Source organism: Sceloporus occidentalis, unplaced genomic scaffold, assembly GCF_023333645.1.
Source record: "Sceloporus occidentalis isolate IW3139 unplaced genomic scaffold, rSceOcc1.0.p SCAF_3, whole genome shotgun sequence".
Classification (NCBI taxonomy): Eukaryota; Metazoa; Chordata; class Lepidosauria; order Squamata; family Phrynosomatidae; genus Sceloporus; species Sceloporus occidentalis.
Genome location: NW_028316983.1, coordinates 248607781 through 248623169, shown reverse-complemented (window position 1 = coordinate 248623169; position 15389 = coordinate 248607781). Strand labels below are relative to the sequence as shown.

Sequence of the window (15389 nt, the reverse complement as noted above, 5' to 3'; positions counted from 1 at the left end):
CTCGATATGACATCCCTTCAAATATTTGAACAGGGCTATCATATCACCCCTTAACCGTCTCTTCTCCAGGCTAAACATCCCCAGCTCCCTAAGTCTCAGTGCCTCTTCAGCCTCTCTCCAGCAGACCAGTTCCCCCACAAAACATGGGGCTGGGCTTCTCCCACAGGTGAGATCAACCTAATTCAGATCAGACTAAGGGCTAAGCTCCAGAGGCCTTAGGGGCTGAATTTGTGGGGTCACATCACACCCCAAAGCCCAAAGCAGAAGTGGCTATTCTATTCTAAAACAAAGGAAACCCGCTGAAGAGCAGAAGGGCAAAACAAGCTAAAGTGAGCCCTTGTTTTAGGGCAAACTAAGCTCCATTCCTGGAAGTGCCCAGGAGCAGAGACTGACAGATTTAGCCAACTTGCCAAAAGTGGCTGATATTTATTATTAAGTGGAAGGGCTCAGGGAATAATTGACAAAACAGCCCTGTGGGACACAAGCCCACAAGGTTCCTGTTGTTGTTGTGTGCCTTCAAGTTGTTTCCTGCTTATGGCAACCCTAAAGTAAAGCTATCATGGGGTTTTCTTGGTAAGATTTGTTCAGAGGAGGTTTGTCATTGCCTTCCTGAGGCTGAGAGAGTGTGGCTTGCTCAATGTCACACAATGGGTTTTATGGCTGAGCTGGGAATTGAACTCAAGTCTCCAGAGTCCTAGTCCAGCACTCAAAACACAAAGCCACACTGGCTCTCTACCCTTTGCCTAATTCTATAGCATCAAAAAGTGGTTAAATGGCAGTCCGGCAGCCACAAGGTTGTGAGTTCGATCCCTGGGCTCCAAGGTTGATGCTTAGAGAGTGCTGAGTTCATTATGAAGCAGTATCGAAACATACAGTCGCCCCTCTGTTTTTGCAGGGGATCCATTCCGGACCCACCCCCCCACGCGCAAAAACGGAAATCTGGAAGGGGGTTGGACTGGATGGCCTTGTGGTCCCTTCCAACTCTATGATTCTATGATTCAAACTCTATTGGCTTGAATAGTTGCACTCCCACAGGCACACCATTTTAAGTCCCTCTGTTTGCCCCTCGTGAGTAAGTGAGGGACATGGATTCATAGCCCATGCAAACGGAGGAACAACTGCAAATGCTATTGCTAAAACATACACAACAGTGTTACAGTTGTGCCTTTGACCAATGAACCCCAAGATCCAAGGGCTCACCTTGCGAAGCTGAGCAGAACCTGCCAGGAGAGGGGCTAAGAAAGCATGGGGCCCAGGAAGGCCAGGGGGACAATCTGCCCCTCATCGCTACCCCCAACAACCCCATGCACACCCCACTCACAGGCGCTGTTGATGATCTGCCGCAGGATGGTGAGGGTCCCCACCCGGGTCCTTTCATTGCCTGACTCCAGTTTCGGGAGCAGGAATCCTAGCAGGCGGTCTGGGAAGGAGGAGGCTGCAAGAGAATCAGAAGCCAGAGGTCATGGCCACACGGGTGCAAACAGCAAGTGAGTGACCCCAGCCAGGGCCAGCTCTGGTCAGTCCAACAGAGAAGGCCCCTGAGAGCCTGCCCTACTCTCATTTGCCCCAATCCTGGACAGGAAGACACGGACCAGGAAGGGCTAAAATGTTCACAGATGTGGGAGGTAGGGAACCCAGTTCTGGACGCTTTAATTTGAGTCACAAGAGGTGCCCTGGAGAAACTCTGCAGGCCTCCATAACATGTATAAGTCCACAAAATGTGAGGCAAGATGGAGAGAGGAATTCATGCCCCAGCACTGCAAGGCAGCCTCTTTAATGTTATCCAATGTTACGTATTTTAATTTGTTGTCTGCCACATTTTATTGTTTGAATGTTAAGATGTATTAATATGCACTATGTTCATAGAATGTATGCCATAGGCAGGTTAATTTTATCTATTTTAATTGACTGTATAGACAGCGCTGTGTAAATTTGCAGCATTTTATAAATAAAGCTTAACAACAACAACAACAACAACAATAATAATAAGAGGGCAAATACACAGCTGCCAATTTTTGCCTCAGAGAGCCATGTAGATATTTCCCAGTATATTGGAAACGATGTTGTGCAACCATTTCCAACCTTAAAGAACCCAAAGATATAGCCAGTTTGTCTAGAGTCAGTATGTAATGCTTCTTTGCAACAACTCTAATGGCAGGTTTTGTGCGACATCATGTGAAATCATTTTTATACGTAATTACGCCATTTTTCACAGGATAAACTCTACACTGACCTTGCAAAAAAGCATTTTCTGCCCTCCAAGCTTCTTCTGCAATAAGGGGATCTCAGAACTGTTTTGACCACCTGGGACACACTGAAACCTCATATGCTACACTGAGCCCCCACCCCAATCTCACCCACAGACCCACTCCTTCATGAGGAGAGACTGCCTGCCTGGAAACACATCATGCCCCCCATCCCCAAGTAGCCCTGGTCCAAGCGCTATGCACCCTGGACACACAAATCCCAAGCAGGAGCAGCCAAAAAGCAGGCCATGGCTGCAGATGCTCTGCACTTACAACACAAGCCAACAAATCATTCTGCACCAGGAAAAAAAGCAAACATATGCAGCTCTCCATCATCAGACAAGGAGGCCAAGTTGCATTGTGTGTAGGGTTGGCAAAGAGCCCAGCTCCAAACCCAGAAAAATCCTGCCCTCCACCTTCAGATATTTCCCCAGGCACAAACCCCACACAAGTCCATCTACGCAGCCCCGAGGGGCAAGGTATTCCCCATAGGAAAAGGTGTTTTCATCCCATTTTCATGATGGTTCCCGCAATCAGATTTCGTGTCTGTTCACAAACAATGGCAGAATTGTCAGAACCGGGGCCAAACAGAGTCTTCTCCCATACAAAACACCTGTGAAGGAGCACATCACCACAGCAAAACCCTCCAAGAAATATGGCTCCCTGCATACAGACAGGCATCCTCTAAGCTCTTACCAAGCACAGTGAAGCACCGAAGGACCTCGTTGTGATTCTTCAGAGGGACTGGCATGGAGGAATCCAGAGGGGCACAGATCTGGTCAAGAGGGAGAAGAGATCAGCGAGTTAGGTGTCGGATCAGAAAAAAAGGGTGAGGATGATGTTTGAAGAAAACCAACGTGGCACATTGGTTTGAGCATTGGACTATATCTCTAGAGACCAGTGTTCAAATCTCTACTTGGCCATGGAAACCCACTGGGTGACCTTGGCAAGTCACACTTTCTCAGCCTCAGAGGGAGACAAAGGCAAAAAACCCTCCTCTGAAAAATCTTGCCAAAAAAACCTTGTGATAAGGTTGGTTGCTTTAGGATCGCTGTAAGTCAGAAACAACTTGGAGGCACACAACAAGCTTTTTCCCCACTTTCACAGGGATCTTGCACCCCTAGCACCAGTGAATGTGGAGGGCCATCTGCAGAAGCAGTAACATCCCACTTGGGGGGAAAGGTGGGATATAAGTGCAATAAACAAATAATAAGTAGACATCACCCTGCATGTCCTCACCTCTCTCCCAGTCACCCCAACTCTCTGCCTCCCATAGCATATGGCACCTTTTCCCCCAGGGATGCAAGGTCCAGAGGCCCCAACCAGGCTCCAGGATTTGGGGAGAAAAGGAGAGCCATGCCCTACTCAGATCTTGGCATCCCCAGCTCAAATGTTCTCTGGCTGCTGGTCATGCCTGGCACCCACTTTGAGCTGTTCCTGTTCTCCAGCTGCCAAGAACATTTCTGGTGCCAAGGGACACTTCACAAATTACAGTGCAGAGCCCTTGCCCTTTGGGGGCAAGACTCAAAACAGGAGTCGCTTCCATTTGTCAGCAAACTGTGCACCTCCCTCCAAAAACCCAAAAGGAGCAGGAGGAAGAGACATGTCTGGGCAGAGGAAAAGTCCCAGAAACTCCCACTAATGCTTGTCGGAATCTGAATGCAGCAAAGAAGCAGTCGGAGGGTTGCCTGTATTTATAGCAATAGCGACATAGCAATAGCAAGTACATTTCTACACCGCTTATCAGTGAACTAGCACTCCCTATGCAGTTTACAATATGGAAGCCAATTGCCTCCAAAAAGCTGATTATTTCAAACCTAAACCTCTGTCCGGTTGGAAGAATGCCCATCTCAGGCTGCATTCCCACTATGATTTAAAGCGAATTGCTGACTGGGTTATATGACCACCGTTCCCATTTGAAACCAGTTCTGATCCTACTGTGATAATCACAATGAAGTGAGGCAAACACACAAAAAAGTTCCTTCTTGACACTAGTTCTTTGGCAGTTCTTGTGAAAAGAATCAATTCCGGAGCAGGTTCAACAAGTGGGAATGATAGGTCTGGATCGCATCATTCTGGAGAGAGGGACTAATGGCAGAGGGGTGTTTACCATCCCTCCTCAGTTTTTGGTAGATCCATCATCCCACCCCCAGCGCTGCCTTTGCGCTTATGATGTGACCTATGGGCATATGATTATTATTATTAAATTGAGAGAAGATTTGATTCATTGATTTTGCAAGCCAGGCAATCGGGCCGATAGCAGCTCAGTGAGGCAAGTAGCTGAAAAATGAATGAATCGAATCTTCCATTTATTTATTTTTTTAAATATAGTTCCCAAGCCAAGCTGCCGTTTATGTCACCGATGACACGCAGATGATTGACATGCATTTTGAAGTGGCGCAAAGTAGTGGGGACCACAATCGTGCCAAAAAAGAAGTGATTACAAGGGGAAAATGAAAAGATCTGCTTTCATAGTGGGAATGACGGACTTTTGGAATCGATTTACCAACACAGAGCAAAGGCAAATCGCAATCTGGTTTAAATGTAAGTGGAAATGGGGTCTCGTATGGCTGGTTGAACCTGTCCCTTCCCTCCTGCACAATCCCTGGACACAGAATGGGCTGGGAAAACAGAAGCCCCCCTGCCACGGCCCCCAAAATTACCTGGAGCTGCAGGGCATTGAGGAGGGTGTCCAGCTGCGTATCCAATGTCCGGCTCCCGATGTTTACAGAGGCTTCGAGGATCTGGCACAAACTCTGTTCAGAGGCACAAAGAACAACATGGGGTTAGCATCACCCAGAACATTTCACACTGTCAGGACTGGGTTAACCCTGCCATGATTCTGTCCTGACTGACCTGATGGGATTGGGGCCGGCTGGTTTTGTTTCTGTGAAGCCGAAGGCTTTCATGGTCAGCATCCATAGTTTTCTGTGGGTTTTTCAGGCTATGTGGATGCATTCTGGAAGAATTTATTCTTGACGTTTCTCTAGAATCTGTGGCTGGCATTTTCAGAGGTTGGTGGCATGGCAATATGTGGGGTATATATAACATGCAAACCACTTCCTCTCAAACAAGGGTCCCAGATGTATATATACTCCACACACTTCCATGTCTTTGAAAATGCCAGCCACAGATGCAGGCAAAACATCAGGAATAAATTCTTCCAGAACGCAGCCACACAGCCTGAAAAACCCACAAAAGCTATGGTCTTGTTTCTGTGTTGTTTGGCATGGTATCATGAGTTTGTCTTGCATAATATGTGGTGTGCTATATAAGACTAGGCCATTGATGCTGGGCTTTATATAGTTACACAGTGGGTTGGGTAACATAAAAAGGGAGACATAACATGCTTTTTGTAGGTGGTTGATACGTCCAGTTTCTTATATTTATTTGCTACATTCAACGATTTCACTGATTGAGAGTTCCTGCATGGCAGAATGGGGTTGGACTGGATGGCCCTTGTGGTCTCTTCCAGCTCTAGGATTCTGTAATATTTTACTGGTTGGTAACTGAGATCTGTAATGCAATTTACAAAAGGGGGCAAATTTGTAAAATACATGTTTGGTAAATAAATAAAACTAGGTATTATTTTGTAGGCTTCAAAAGTAGGATTAATGATAGATGCAACAAAGAAATGCTTAATAGTCTTCACATAAGAATAGTATGTGATTCCTTAGTGAAAGAAGACTTAAATACAGTCGTCCCTCCATATGTATGGATTTGGAGTCCGTGGTCTCGCTCTCTGCGGGATGAGCTGCTATATTTAAAATGGGTGTGCATGCCCGCGTGCAGCCCCAAGCGTGCTCCATGGGCACACGGACCATTATTCTCTATGGGACCCCCTACAGTCGGTTATGACAAGACATTCATGTCAAGGGAGCACCTTTACCTTTAGAACTGTAGAATCGTAGGACTGTAGAGCTGGAAGGGATCTCAGAGTCGCACCATCATGTCACCAGCCACTGCCACCCCCATTCACACTCCCACTTACACCTACCTTGGAGACGTAGTAGGCCTCTGCGGGCTTCCGGTAGAGCGCCAGGATGCCTGGGATGAGGCGAGGGAGCTGCTCCTCCAGCTTCTCGCTGGGCATGAGGTGGCTCATGGGCCCCAGGGCCTCCACCACCGCCAGCCTCAGCTGCAAAGATGGGAGAAAAGGAGGGTGACTTATGCACACCACAGACTCTCTGGGAGAAAAGATGGCTAAGAGGTGATACTATAGCCCTGTTTGAAGAGGTGCCATGTTGAGGAGGGAGCAAGCTTGTTTTCTGCTGCTCCAGAGAACAGGACCCAGAGCAATGGAAAAGAAACTCCACCTAAACCTTAGGAAGAACTTCTATGTCTGGAAACCACAAAGCCCTCTGAGGAGAGACTTAGGCAGCTGGGGATGTTTCTGCATTTGAAGGTATGTCATATTGAGGAGGTAGCAATCTTTTTTCCTTATGCTCCAGAGAATAGGACACAATGAAGCAACGGATGCAAGCTACAGGAAAAGAGATGCCACCTAAACTTTCCTTGGAGTGTGGTAGAGTCTGGAGGTCTTTAAACAGAGGCTGGATGTCCATCTGTCAGGGATGCTGTGATTGAGAATTCCTGCATGGCAGAATGGGGTTGGACTGGATGGCCCTTGGGGTCCCTTCCAAAACTATTAATCTATGACACAGACATCAAGGCAAAGCCCGGGGGATATCAAGCTTGACATGGTTTGTCCTGATAGGAAAACATTAATTCTTTTCATAGCATCCTCTCCACTGCAGGAGATTATAACAACTCTGGCTATGTTTTTCTGGATTCCCCTACTCAGCTACTAGAGTATTAATTTTATATGCTGTTTTATATCTTGTTTTATTGATTATTGTAATTTTATCTGGATTTGTACGCCGCTTTGATCTGAATTGGAAAAGCGGGATAGAAATAAACTTGTATTATTATTATTATTATTATTATTATTAAGATTATATTCTGCTACATTCTGTTATATTCCCGTTACTTTCCGCCCCACTCCATAGACCTCCAGCCTGCTTTCAACAGCTCAGCCCTACCTTGGCTTCCCGGCTCTGGAGCCAACTGTTGAAAAGCACTTCATAGGCGCTGAAGATCTCACTGGAGAAGGTGTCGCGCCGGACGGTGGGGTCCGGAGCCTTGTCCAGGTTTGCCAAGTACTCCTGGATGCTCTCGCTGAAGTACTGCAAAGCTACAGAACCAATTACATGCCCATTAGCACTGCTGCCACCATGCTTTCTCTTTTCACCCCTCCACCTCTCTCTTTTTTTGCTAGGAAAGCAACAGGAGAGCTCAGAGGGGACCAGGCTTCATCTTCCACCAGACCCTCACCACCCTTAAAACTGTTGCTCAAGCTCTCCCTATATATTCTAACGCAGATGGTAAAACAAAAGTGCAGACAACTGACATAAGCAGACAAACAGCCACTGTGACCCAGGCACTCCCAAGGGTCTGGGGTCTCACAGAGATCCCTCCATCACACTTCCTTCCCTTCCTCTCTCTTCTGTCCCAACCCCACCAAGCTCCTCTACCTGAAACTCTCTCCTGCTTAGTTACAAGTTAGGAAAGCTAAGGGGCTGTTCAGACCAGCCTTAAAGGCCAGCATGGGGGCAGAGTTAAGGCGTAGCATCTTCACAACACACGCCCCGGCTCCGGTCCCCCATGGAGGCATGAAACATGGCGCACGGCTCACGGTGCTCCTCTGGCACCGCATCTGCACAACGCAGTACCAAAGGAGTGCTGCCAAGCCACAGCAACACAGCTAGCAGGCCCTTTGCAGGGCGCCAAAAGAGGCCACTTTTGGTGGCTCCTCTTTTCAGCCTGCAAAGGCTGGATCAGTTGTGGTTGCTGCAGCCCCAATCTAACTATTAAAGGGTCAGCTGCACACCACCCCTTTGGGGCTCTATATACAGCCCCTAAATTTATGTTCAAAAAAGCAAAATAATCTCTTCCAGTATATATGCTTAATGCTGCTTGTTCACCTTTTATTTTTGAGACAATAAATAAATAGTCGGCCCTTCGTATCCACAGAGGTTCCGTTCCAGATCCCTCCTCCCACAGATGCCAAATACTGCAGCACCTCAAGTACCACTATAGTCAATGTCAGCACAATGTATGCGGGACTGCACTGGTGCACCCGTGGTGCACATGCCACCATTGAGGAGAATGGTTTGAGGCCATTCACGGATGCTCTAATCTGCAGATGGCAAGCCTGCCAGTACAGAGGGCTGATTGTAAAACTTAGAGGGACACACTAGAGATTCAATCGTTTTCTCCACATGCACTCCATAGAAGTCTCCTTAACACAGATCCACTCTTCCATCTTTTCCTGAAAGCAGCCAAAAGCCCAGGAAACTCACACGGCTAAAACAACAGGTAGCCCTTCATGCTGAGCCCACCCCATGAATCCAGAAGCAGGAAACAGACTGACATAGAACTTTAGAAGGTTCTCGTGGTACATTTGGGAAGACTATTCAATCCATGTGTTAAAAAGAAGCTCTTCACTTGGATCCAGACTCTTTCTCTCTTACACACACTCAGGCACATTTCCATGTTTGGCCAGAGACCAGATTCTGCAGAGTTGCAGACCACCAGCCTCCTTGCTTCTCCAAACCAGACCTCAAAGAAGCCTCCACCTGCATTTCGTCATTCCAGCTCTGGACCAGAAAAGCCCCAGGAGCAGAGGTGCGTCCTCTTACCGTAGCAGAAGACGGACTTCATGTTGTCTTGCTTGGCCATCGCCAACATGGGCAGCATGGTCCCCAGAATGGAGTTGAGGAAAGGCACCATCCCAAAAACTGAGCAGAGGGGAGGGAAATTATGAAAATAGCAGAAGGGGCAGAAGAGGGAGAGAGAATTAGACCCAAGTCCTTCAGCGAACACTGGCCATAAAAGCCATCGACTTCACATTTGCCCTCTCCAGGGAAAGCCACCTGCCCCTACACAGGTACCAGCCACCTTCCTAGAGCTTGGCCAGGAATTGCTGAACAAGTCAGGTGAACATCCTTCATCTCTTCATGAGCAACAGAACCCTGAAGTTCATGTTTCAGGAAGGGAACCACTGGTACCTAGGCCAGCACCCTTGAACAGGCATGCCAACACTGGTTTTAAGATCTAACAGTAGCAAAGAAACCCACTCAGCTAAAAAAGTGGCTGGAGCAAAGTCACACTGGGTACACCAGGATACCTATAGCAGCTCTGCTTCAGGACTTTGGGGAAACAGAAACTGGCTGATAGCCAATCGCTCCACTCCTATGCCGTCTCTCTCCTGGACCAGTGGTATCCACATATGCTTGCCTTGCTTGCAGATCCTCTGCCCCCAGAGGTGCTTTCCAATTGGGCCTGCTTTACCGATGTGTCTGCCTGGCAGAACTCCCTTCCCACCATCACCTTCAGCATCTCTCCCAGTCCAATCTGCAGATGGCAAGCCTGTCAGTACAGAGGGCCGACTGTAAAGCTTAGGGGGACACACTAGAGATTCAATCGTTTTCTCCACACCTTTGGCTCAGTTTAGTCCAGGGCCCACTTGCACCTCTCTGACTTTAGCACCCAGCTTCTGGATTTCACTTTGACTGGCCTTCATTTTACGGACTGCACAATATTTAACACTGCGGATTCCTGTATGGCAGGGGGCTGGGCGAGATTGAAGGTGGGCTGAATGCAGGCTCCTAGAAGCCCCAGATCCATTTTTTGCCCCCAAATCAGCCCAAGTGTGCCCAAATTACAGTAATATGCTTCCCTTAACCCTCCAAAGCCCCAGAAATACAGAAAAGGGAAAAATGCCTGAAAATCAGCCCAAATGGAAGGTGGAAGTTATGTGGTATCACATCAGGTGTGCCAAAACACACCAGTGAAGCCCACCAGGAAGGTGGCAGTGTGGAACCATAGAACCCTCCTCTGCACTGTTGTCCGTTCCTGGACTATGTGGCCCCTGGGGTCCTTTCCAACTCTATGATTCCAGAGCAACCCCCCAAAACTTTCTTTCTTGGGGCTGCAGGAGAAGGGGGAGAAATGGCTTCGGAAGAATGCCGCCTCATACCGTTTGCCACAGAGAGGTTGGCAAAAGTCTGCACAATGAAGTAGTGAGGCAGGACTCCCGGCTGGAACTTGGTCAGCACCTCCTCCATCACCTTGTTGATGAAGCGCCTTCCCACCGCCACGAGGACGTTGCTGGCCGCCTGCTGCCACTCAAAGATGACTTCCTGAACCAGGCAGAAAGGGGTGCCATTAGGAACCAGGGGTGCTCTGTTCCATCTCTGACTCCTTGGGCTGGTTTACAATGGCACAAGATGGCGGGCACAAGGCCCATGAGTGTGGCATGTCTATGCAACCAAGTCCAAAGTGGTCACCCAGGGCAAAAGTCAAAACCAACATAGAAGCATCATGTACCCCTTTCAGGTAGGAAGAATGACCCAAAGGGTCACATACGGGGCAGGAACTGGTTGCCATTCCAGGTCTTTCCAAGAATTTGTTTGATACCAAGGACTGGCACACTTTTCTTGCTGTAAAATATTTTGAACTGGAGGTAAATGGGAGGCAGTGGGTGCTCTACAGCACAAAAAAGCATCACAGTCCTTCAGATGATGGTCTCCCCAAGACTTCAAGCCTCTTGGTGTTCTGAGTTGGAACTAGCTGCCATTCCTGACCCCCAAAACATGGATACCAGAAACTGACACAAATGTCTGCAGTCAAGTAAGGCAGTTAATGGATACAGCAAACGCTCCACAGCAGGGGAATGTTTCTCAGCTCTCCAGCTGATGGGTTCCAGCTTCCCCTCACAGCTAGAGGTAGAATTGGGCCCCTAAGCAACACATTCTGCTCAGACTACCCCAGGACCAACACCTGATCCCCATGACTGGATTATGGGTCTCTTGAGCTGGGGTCCCCTCAATTTCCAAGGGCTGTAGAGTTCAGAAACCGACATTCTGCACTATACACTACAAAGTATTTTGCATGTACAGTGCAGGAGAAATCAAAGTGTCCAAGAATGGTCCATCTTCCATCCTAGCATATGTGAGAGCAATTCAAGCCAGTTGCGAACAAGGTGTGATGCCCTGTCTCTTGCTAACTCAGTAACCAGGCTTCATGGATGAACCAGTAAGAGTTTATCACAGCAGTTCAGAACAGAAAGTCATTTCTTGCCAGAACTGGGCTCAAACATCCAGTTCAATCCTATATCCCTTTTCAGGCCCTCAGTCTCTTGCATCCCTTCCCAAGCTAAATGACCCTAGAGGCTTGCAGTAACAGTCATTGTCTTTCTCTTTCCCACCATTAGGCTGGACAACTGTTCACAATGCAAGCCTTTAAAACTGAAACTACTTCTAAGGAATAATAACAAGTGCAACATAAAATAATAAATCCATGGCAAAGGGAATCTGCAAAGGGGACCTGTCTGTACAGCTCAAAAGGCCCATTTCTCCCCCATTCTGGTGTCATCCTGTTCAGATGATGCACAGTCCTAGTTCTAACAGTCTGCTTAAAATAAATTACAGCTCTTATTCTGGATCATCTGGGAAGCCGGCTACTAACGTTGGCCATGAATCTGACAAGCATCGTTTCACAATCCATCTGCTCGGAGAAGCGGCTGGACTGCATCCTCTACAGCCCCCATGGGAAAGGAAGCCCCCACTTGAGGGGCTGAGATGATGGTGGCAAGGGTCCTAGAAGCCACCGGTCTGGTCATGGGACATCACTATGGTGGCCCCAACCAGGTAAGCAAGTAACAGCTCCAGGACGTACCTTCGATTTGGTCATTTCATTGGAGGCCAAGAAGATGACGATCTTGGCAGTGCTCTTGTCCAGCTGAGCCAGGCTGCTCCTCACCACCGCCTCCATGGCCCTCAGGATGATGATCCGGTGGGGGTAAGCCAGCTGAGAGGAGAGGCAAGAGGAGGTCAGAGATCCCAGCCCAGGGACCTTCGGGTCCTTTTGCAGCACAAAGCCACCGGGCAATGTCCCTCCCCCATAGCCAATCCTGTTTTATTTTAAATTATTATCAAACATACAGTAATTACAAATTTACACATCTTATGTTACATAAAGTTGTCATATTATGTCTACAAAATAAACTTCCCCTAATCATACTTCCCCTAGTTCTCTAGTATCTTTTGTTCCATTTTAATATTCCATATAGACTTATTCTTCTTTATAATCACTCAAAAAATATTCTCAAGCTTAACATATACAATAAATACAGCCTATTACTAGTATCATTATAATTCCCATTTAGTACATTTACTGTTCTGTCTTATTCTTAGATATTCTTGCTCTTTTCTTTTATTGCCATTCTTTTTTGGGGGGCAGTAAAGATGTAGAGAGATCAGACCATTCCTCGTCTGATCTCTCTACATCTTTGCAATTTAACCAGGTAGTGAGTTTGCCCATTTCTTCTCTTTCTGATAGCTTCAATAGCCAACCATCAACTGATGGCAATTCTTGACTTTTCCACTTTGGGGCAATCAATATTCTGGCCACATATCCTCTCCTGTTTCCACATTAACTGAGGAGGAGAACTGTGCACCAGGATTTTCCCCAGAGCAGAAAGAACTTGAGCCCAACTCAAGCCCAGGGCTGCTGGGGCTCCTTGTGTCCAAGAGGAAGCTTTCTAGCAGGCAGAGCTACCCTGGGAAACCTATTCATGGAATCCTAGAGTGAGAAGAGACCCCACGGGCCATCCATCCAACCCCATTTTGCTATACAGAAAGGCAAACCCAACCGATCTACTAATGGGGCAGGAGTAGAAGAAGAAAGGCCTCAGCAAGAGTGTGTTCTGCTGCTCCCAGGGGTAGGACATGAATCCATGGGTTCAAATTGCAAGAAAAGAGATTCCAGCTAAACGTTAAGAGGAAGAACTTCTCGACAAGAGTGGAGGAGATTGCCTTGGAAGGTGGACTCTCCCTCTTTGGAGGTCTTTAAAAACAGAGTGGATGGGCATCTGTACCCTGCATGGCAGGAGATTGAACTAGATGGCCCATGTGGTCCTTTAAAACTCTGTGAATCTATGGTACACACTTTTGCATCAGACCTTGCCCCATATTTCCCCCCTTCCAGGCTCTCAGCCCCACAAATGGTGTAAAGGAACCGAGGCCTGCAAAGTTGAATCACTGGGACCTTTTGACTAGCAGGGACTGCAATGTCATATTCCACACACACATACACCACACAGTTCCCTATTACTTCTGAGTTTGGCTGCAACTCCCATAGGAACTGAATGGAGATAATTGTTGCTGTCTAACAGTGTATTGTTATGAACTAAACTCCTGTTATAATCCAGTGTATTTCTTGGCTTGGTCTTGAGTGGGCAAGACCCATTAGCTTCGCCAAAGGCCTGGTCTGGGGGGAGAAGGAATCAAAAGGATAGACATTGGTTGGTGCTTTTTAAAAAATAATAAATAAAGACCAACACTGCCTCCTGTATTTTTGGACACTTCTTTGGGAGCCACTACAGGTCCAGTCCCCTGTATCCAAAATGCTTGAGACTGGAAACGTTTGGATTTTGGAATCCCTGTATTTACATGCATCTATACTCAATCTTGGAGATGGGACCCAAATCTAAACACAGAGTTCATTTATGTTTGACAAGCACCTTCTACACGTAGCCTGAAAGTAATTTTATACAACACTTTAAAAATAATTGTGCACATGTTTAACTGTAGTTTAAGGGGGGGTGGGTTGAGGGTTTGGATTGTATATTTTAACTTTGTAAGCCGCCCCAATTGCTTTTGTAGAGAGGCGGGATATAAATTATGATGAAGATGATGATGATGGTGAAACAAACTTTGAAAGGTGTCACTATCTCAGCCACCGCTAATTAAGTTTTGGGATATTTTGAATTTTGGATTCCTGGAGAAGGGAGGCTCCACCTTGACAGGGGCAGGTATGGGCAACTATGAAAGGAGAGCACCATGTACCTACCCCTCACCTGTATGCCACACACCTTTGCTCCTGGCACAACTGGAAGTGATACAACCTCACTCCCTGTTCTAGAATTTAGACTACAAATAGCTGATATTTGAAGGGTTTGGCACCTGGTGCGGGAGGGCAAGAGAATCACATTTTCATGACAACTTGGGGGCATTTTCCAGTCTATAAAGTGGCTGAAAAACATTAAAAGAGGGGGAGAGGGTAAGCCCTTGGGGGTTCAGCTGTCTCCTCAAGCCACAACCCTACAAGCCACAACTTTCCCCATTCCTGCCTCAGAGATAGTTAAGAGGTGCCATGATAGCCCTGTTTAAGTCTTTGAAGAGGGTGTCACATTGAGGGTGGAGCAAGCTTGTTTTCTGCTGCTCAAGAGAACAGGACACAATGGAGCAATGGATTCAAACCACAGGAAAAGAGATTCCACTTCAGTATTAGGAGGAACTTCCTGAAAGTAGGGGCTGTTCGACAGTGGAACACACTCCCTTGGAGAAAGATGGAGTCTCTTTCCCTGGAGGTCTTTAAACAGAGGCTGGATGGCCATCTGTTGGGGGTACTTTGATTGAGAGTTACTGCATGGCAGAAGAAGGGGTTGGACTGGATCAGGGCCCTTGGGGTCTCTTCCAACTCTGTGATTCTATGATTGCCATGATGAGGGCTGCACTTCAGATGGTTGGCCACCGCACCAGAATGGCTCCTTCCCACCCCCAACTGCATGTGACTTCCCCAGTTCCATTCTCCCCATACCTCTTGTCTCCTATGCATGCATACTAGCTGCAAGCATGTTCAGCCAAGGCAAGCCCAAGACGCTGCAAGATCCAGCCCAGACACCCCTCGCAATGGAGGAGATGGCGGCCTTACCTTGTCATGCTGCCGCAGGTACTCCTCGCAGGCATTCAAGATCTCTTCCGGCTCCTGCCCGCCCAAATAGCAAAGGGCGCTGAAGATTTGCTCGTGGACCATCGGGTCCTTATCTGTGGTGGCATCCATCAGTGTAGTGGCCAGCCCTGGAGGAAGGGAAAAGAAAGGATTGACGCTCCCATCCATTGAGGTCCTGCTACTCCAGCCTTCCAGAGGATCCCACCACATCCATGGCCCTTCCTCTTGCAAGACCCCAAGAAGTACCCAAAGGAAGCATCTACCCTTCAGGTCAGATAAAGCCACCACAGAGCCATGCCACTGCGTGGGTCTTACAATGCCAAGGCAGGTTACTGATGCTCATGT

The 15389-nt window shown here is 47.6% G+C and overlaps 1 protein-coding gene across 5 annotated transcripts in view; it reads right to left on the bottom strand.

Moving 5' to 3' along the window:
• MROH1 (maestro heat like repeat family member 1) overlaps positions 1–15389 on the bottom strand; it is an 85060-nt gene that overhangs the window by 51895 nt on the left and 17776 nt on the right. For all 5 annotated transcript variants that reach the window (XM_089518165.1, XM_089518164.1, XM_089518167.1 and 2 more), the window contains exons 3-11: positions 15027–15172; positions 11988–12119; positions 10288–10450; positions 8948–9046; positions 7289–7440; positions 6244–6384; positions 4910–5002; positions 2943–3021; positions 1322–1435 (exon numbers count right to left, since the gene is read on the bottom strand). In XM_089518165.1, the coding sequence (XP_089374291.1) occupies positions 1322–1435; positions 2943–3021; positions 4910–5002; positions 6244–6384; positions 7289–7440; positions 8948–9046; positions 10288–10450; positions 11988–12119; positions 15027–15172 (1119 nt within the window). The remainder of the gene's footprint in view (positions 1–1321; positions 1436–2942; positions 3022–4909; positions 5003–6243; positions 6385–7288; positions 7441–8947; positions 9047–10287; positions 10451–11987; positions 12120–15026; positions 15173–15389) is intronic.